Raw genomic sequence first — 6,498 nt, forward strand, 5'->3', positions numbered from 1 at the left:
TCAAATCAACTCAAAGATGAATATTTTATTTCATCTTAATTATTAATATGAAGGTAAAATTTCTTAAAACTAAAAAAATAATAAATTATTACAATGTGAATTTTATTTCTATATATAACAGGTCCAAAGTTGAGCTCGAAGATCTATACAATCAGAGTGTTACTAACTATAGAGAGAATCTATTGGACTCAAAATGTCAACTACCATGCTTCTCCCGTGAAGAATATGCTGTAAAATTGGGTGAAACCCAAAAATAAAATAAAACAATGGGAGGGAAACAATAAACAAAATAAAATAATAATGGAAGAGGAAAAAAAAAAGTACGAAGAGGTGGCGCTGTGTTCCCCTCTAGTACCATAACAGATGCAATTATTTTCTAGATATACGACGAACTGCTCCTCTTTTTCACTGCCCAAATCTCTCTACCTCAATAAACTAATTGCAAAATTAAATAATATTTTTTTTATTACTATTCTAACAATCTCAACTGTATCAGGCTTCCTTCAGGATACTTTTGTTTACCGCTTTTAGGTAACGACGATATTCATTACTCTATTTATTATTGTTGAATAAATTTAAATATTGAGATATGTGTAGTGAATATACAATAATCTCAAAATTTAAACTCATTTAATAGTGATAAATAAGATGTCCCTCAGTGGTTACAATGAGTTTGGTACCTATGTTTAAGTTTGATTCTTATAACATTACTGCTACACTAGTTATCTTGTTTTACGAAATTAGATTATGCATTATTTTAATTGCGTTTAGATTATGTTTTTAATTTTCTACACTATGCATCACTCTCATTGCACTCGAATTCTCTAATCCAATGTAAAAATGTGATTCCTACAATATCTTATCCATTATGAAAGGCCTAAGTGGCAGATTACAATGGTGGTTTGTTCTAGGTTCAAACCATTTTCCACCATTTAGACTAGTTTTAAATAAAAAAAAATCACTTGTATTTAAGAAAAAGTAAAAAATTGTATAAAGGATAGAGAGAAAAATTTGAACACGGAACGTTGCAAGTTAAAAAAGGAAGACTATTTACAACAGCAACCACTACTTACAAGTAATATCGTACTGGTGACCTGGTTTTAGGTAAAAATTTTACTTGGACCACACATTAATTTTTGTTTTTACTGCTTTGTGTACCAAGATATAGCATGTAATTTTACCGAGAGACAATCATATTAAATTTACTAAATTACCCTCCACAGACACATGTGAGTAGAAGAGTGGAGGAGAATTTGCTTTACAGCTAAAGCTTGGTGTAACGACGACCATAATTTTCAGAAAAAAAGGATAAACAATTTGGTCAAAAGGAAAGGAGGATAAGAAAATGTTAATCCATAATATAAAGAATGAATATGATTTTTCTCAACGAGGCTACTATATAATATATTGATATCAATTTCTTTGTTAATAGCGTCAAATTTAAGTTTTTTCCTTGAAAATAAAGACATATGCACACCAACAATAAAATTATTAGGTGATAAAAATAAATATAACTTGAGAAATAATAATCGCAAATCTTTTTTCTTACGCAATATAGATGATTAGTGATTGGGTTACCCAACAAGTTAATATTTTTTTGGGTAAAAACAACAAATTAATATTTAATGTCTCCATATCATCTTCCTCGGAAAGGGATTCTTTATGGATTCATTTTTTCTAATCTATTAAGTTTGGAAATCTGGACAGTTAAAATTTGATCTAATAACTAAAGTTATTATAATTTTTAAAATGAGCATCTGTTTGTAATTGTTGGATTAAATTTTAACGATCCAGATTTCTAAACTTGATGAATTAGGAATAAGGGATGCAAAGATGATCCCTTTTCGTCTTCCTCTAGTTAAGTGAGTTTAGAGGGATGTATTGAAAAAACCAATATTTTGAGCAGTAAAAATGGAAATAAAAGAATAGGAAGAAAAAAAGTGGGCGGGGAGTCATTAAAGAAAAGTGGCGGGTTTTCCGGTGCAAAAAGGACTGAAGAAGCCAAAAGCTGCAGCTAAGACACGTGGCGGGGAGGACGATCGTTGGATTAGCATGCGAAGTTAACAGTGATTGATCTCATTCTTTCTTCCGTTCTGAGAGATGAGATAATGACATCCTAGCCAACCAAGAGAGAGAAAGAAGAGAGAGGGGTTTTGTGTTATACAGTCACACACACAGAGAGAGACAGAAACAAGAGGCACTGCTCAGAGCTAAAAAGCTCATCACCTGCAAACAAAAAAGAGAGAGGAGAGACTTAGATTTGTGTGAGTAGAGAGCGCAGAGGAGAGAGAGGGTATGGCGGCGTTGCAGAGAGAGGTAACTTCTGCGGGAGTCATAAATGCTTGGAAATTACAGACAAACAGAGCAGCACAGTGAAGAGGAGGAATTAAAAGCGCGATTAACGCTGCCAAACAGAGTCGTAGCTGCCTCTTTCTCGCTCTCTCTCTCTTCAAAGTTTCATTTTTCACCACAATCTCTTCAAACATTTACAAAAAGATTAAAACTTCAAGGTGAATAGTAAATACCCATTAGAGGAATTGGGTCGGAGTTTGAATTTGATATGGATTTTCTGTCACAATTTGGGTCTGGGTTAAGGAAGAAGCAGCAGCAATGGCTGGTTTTTTCTCATTAGGCAGAGGCGGCAGCGACGACCAACATAACAGCAACAACCCACCGCCGCCTGATCACCACCACCACCACCATCAAATTGCTCCGGAGACGTTGTTCTGGTACAAAAATGAGGACGTGGCAAACCAGCCTTACAAGAGCTTCGAGCTGTGGCAGCAACAGGAGCAGCTCCTTCACCTCCAAACCCAGCCGTCGCAGCGGCTCTACCAGCCTCATCCCCACCACCATCAAGATCTCTACGCTTCTGCGGCTGCTCTAGGGGTGGGTCCCAGCAGCCGGGGATCGGATGACACTTCATCGTCGAGGTCGGCCGCAGCGGCGTTTACGACGATGAGGTCGTCGTCAGGAGGAGGAGGAAGCGGAGGAGTCGCCAGCTGTCAAGACTGCGGGAACCAAGCAAAGAAAGACTGCATACACATGAGGTGCAGGACTTGCTGCAAGAGTCGAGGGTTCGACTGTACGACCCATGTCAAGAGCACGTGGGTCCCGGCGTCGAAACGCCGTGAGCGGCAGCAGCAGGTCACCGCCTTGCAGCAACAACACCATCACCAACACCAAGATCATATGCAACACCACCATCACCATCAACAGCAGCAGCTTCAAGTGATTCGAGGAGAAAATTCGAAAAGACTCAGAGAAAATCCGAGTACGAAACCCTCTCGTCGTATTCTCACAAACACAAACACTTCAGGTATACTATATGTTATATACATACATACATACACATTTTTTTCCTGAGACTTTTTGATCGTTTGAGATAAAAAACAGGAGGGTTTGAGTGAAAAAAAGAAAGAATGGAGCAAGAAGAGAAAAACGGGTTTTGGAAGGTAGCGTTTGAAAAAGCCCAACAAATAGTGGAGAATATCGATTGCGTGTGAGGAAGAAGTCGAACTGTCCATAGTAAAAAACTCATTCTTCCAGAAACCCCATCAGAAATCACCGGCTTTCTTTCTTTTCATCTTCTCGTTTCCCAAAAAAATACTGTTCTTCCGTAGTCTTGATGTCTATAACATTGACAGGGAAGAAAGAAACTAAGAAAGAAAGACACAGTTTCTCTCTTTCTCTCTCTCTCTCTAAAAATTCCGTGTTCATGTATATTTCCGTTTTGCTTGCTTTTGTGTGCCTTTCTTTTTTCTTTTTGTTAAAAGAAAGAAAATCTAAAGAAGATAAAACAATTTCTTAATTTAATATTCCAACTTTGGGTCTTTTGTTCCCATGAAAACTACATAGTTTTATGTACTGTGGTTTGGGATTTACAAATGTTTATGTGTGTAGAGTTGGATGTGGTGAATTTCCCGCCGGAAGTGAGCTCACCTGCGGTATTTCGCTGCGTGAAAGTGAGCGCAATCGACGAGAAGGATCAGTACGCGTACCAGACGGCTGTGAACATCGCAGGCCATTTGTTCACAGGAATTCTTTTCGACCAAGGACCCGAATCCCCCAACTACAATATGAACATGGCAGCTGAAACCTCGTCTGCTGGTGGAGTTAATTCCCAACCGCTCAATCTCGTCGCGGGAGCCACCACCGCCGTTAACACAGCTTCCATTGACGGTGGTGGAGGCCATGAGGGAGTGGCAGTGGCGGGTTCGACGACTGTTATAGATCCTTCTTCTCTATACCCAGCTCCAATTAACACATACATGGGTACGCAATTCTTCCTACCGCCAAGATCTTGATGGAACAAAAATTTACACTCCCCACATTCTTCTTATTCTTCTTCTTGACTACCTACCTACAACGACCAACTATTCCGTACGTAGTAAGTGTGTCCTCTCATCTCTTGATAATATTTTGTAGCAAAAATTGACACCCCCCATTTGGACTAGCTTTAGCTAGGAAGCTAGAAAAAGAGAGTAGAAAGAAAATATTGATGCGCGACGAGGAACGTATTTGTTTTGTTGACAGTTTCTAGTGCTTGTTAATTGGTTAATTTAAATGTTATCATCTGTTATGACTAATATCTTGTTCAAATTCAAATATGTTTAGTGGCTACATATTTTCTTCATTTTGTTTGACTATTGGAGATCTTAAAGAGTGGTGGTGTTTTGCTAGTGGCTTGTCCTCGATAGGTATTTCTCTTCAACCTAGTGCGGCTAGGGTTAAAACACTCCGTCATCGAGTAATTTAGATGAATTTAGTGTAAACAAAAAGAGTGGAGGTATTTTTATTTATTCATTTATTTTTCCTCTGCTGGGTTGAATCCCATACCACTTTTTTGGTTGGATTTGAACTTGGGAGCTGTTTTTTCCTGTTTACCTGTATGCTTGCCTGTTTGAATGGATCACGAAAACTTGGAAGTTTTCGTCTTTTGTTGTACAAAGTACAAAGACTTTTCCCTTTTCATTTCGGTATGGGCGGTCCAGCCATGCATGAGTGAACCAGCATCCAAGTTCAAAAGGTCAAGCAGCTCTCTCTCTCTCTCTCTCTCTCTCTAGATTTTCATAGAATATTGAAAATTGTTCAATATTTTTTTCATTTGTTCCTAAATCTTGAAATGCATAGATGTGACTTTGATGTTGAATCTTGAAATGCATAGATGTGACTTTGATGTGAAAACTGTAAGCTTTGCTTAATCTTCACCTGCAGTGGTTTAATGCAGCTGCAGGAAATATAAAATTTAGGAATTGTAATCATAGCAGAAAATTTAAAGACTTTCCTTGGTTAACAAACAATCTGATCTTTGACATGTTCTCTGCAATTATCTATTTCTCACTTACCTATACAACTCTTTTTTAACCTTTTAATGCTGCCACATGATTTCACATTTAGGTAATAATATTTGATATGTAGTTATCTCTACTAGTTCTTAAAATATCAACAGTATGAAGTACAAGCTTTTTTCTCCAAATAAATAAATTTACTGTGAAGGAGCTTGTATCTGTAATGAAACTGGTAGTTAGTTTAATTTGCCTCCAGAATGCAGATAAATTTTTAATTGGATTAAGTACCTAAATCTTCCCAACCTTTTTGTGACATTCCGTCAACCTTTTAAACATTCTAAGCAAATACCCAAGCTATTGAAAGTGTCATATCCATTGAGAGTTAAAAATCTGATAGATTAATTAGGGTTTACTTTGTCACCAAAATCAATAGAAGGTCAAGGAAACATAGGCTCCACAAATTAACGGTCACCACCACCTCCATCATGACATCACCTCCAAACCCAACACAAACCCACCAACCCACCCTATCGAGCTGCCAACATCGAGAAAGAAATCATGGAGGTTGTTGAAATGGTATGGACTGTCATGATGCTACCACCTGCACACAAAGAAGAGCTGGAAGCTTTACAAGCCGAGAACCGGCGTATGAGAAAATTATGTAAGCAGAAACAAACTTCTTGAAATCTTATCTGAATTCTTAACTCTCCTTTTTGTTAGAAGATTACTCTCCTAATGTAATTTCAGTTTGGGCCCATTTTTTTATTCAATTCAAAAACTCGTTTGCTCATTAGGTTCTATGTTACATAATCTATATTTGAAATTCAAATTTTGAGGCAACTACTATTACTGTTGACCATAATGTACCAAATTGGAGGATTCTAAATATAATCTATGATTGAAAAATTAACAAGGGCTTAACGGATGTGACATTTTTAATAGGTTGAGTACTTGTTTGGAATGTTTAAAAAAGTTGAGACTAATTTGGAATGACACAAAAACATTGGGGGGGGGGGTGGTTTAGGTACTTAATCCTTTTTAATTTTAAGAGAGACATGAGAATTATTGTAGTTAATTTAGGTTGATAAACTAAACAAAAATAAAAGATGAGATTTTTCAGTGAACGAAGCATTAGAAATGAATTAAACAAGAATTAAGAATTATATTCTAAAGGAGTCATCTAATATAAATCAATCAATTAATTACG

The 6,498-nt window shown here is 36.9% G+C and overlaps 1 protein-coding gene across 1 annotated transcript; it reads left to right on the top strand.

The window, feature by feature from the left end:
- Nucleotides 1-2,206: 2,206 nt before the first annotated feature.
- On the top strand, nucleotides 2,207-4,596 carry LOC137717680 (protein SHI RELATED SEQUENCE 1-like). Its single transcript, XM_068457122.1, has 2 exons — nucleotides 2,207-3,319; nucleotides 3,904-4,596. The coding sequence occupies exons 1-2, from the start codon at nucleotides 2,611-2,613 to the stop codon at nucleotides 4,305-4,307; spliced, it is 1,113 nt and encodes a 370-aa protein (XP_068313223.1). The 5' UTR covers nucleotides 2,207-2,610; the 3' UTR covers nucleotides 4,308-4,596.
- The last annotated feature ends 1,902 nt before the right edge of the window (nucleotides 4,597-6,498 follow it).

The sequence above is a fragment of the Pyrus communis genome, chromosome 1 (genome assembly GCF_963583255.1).
Source record: "Pyrus communis chromosome 1, drPyrComm1.1, whole genome shotgun sequence".
In the NCBI taxonomy this organism is placed as follows: Eukaryota; Viridiplantae; Streptophyta; class Magnoliopsida; order Rosales; family Rosaceae; genus Pyrus; species Pyrus communis.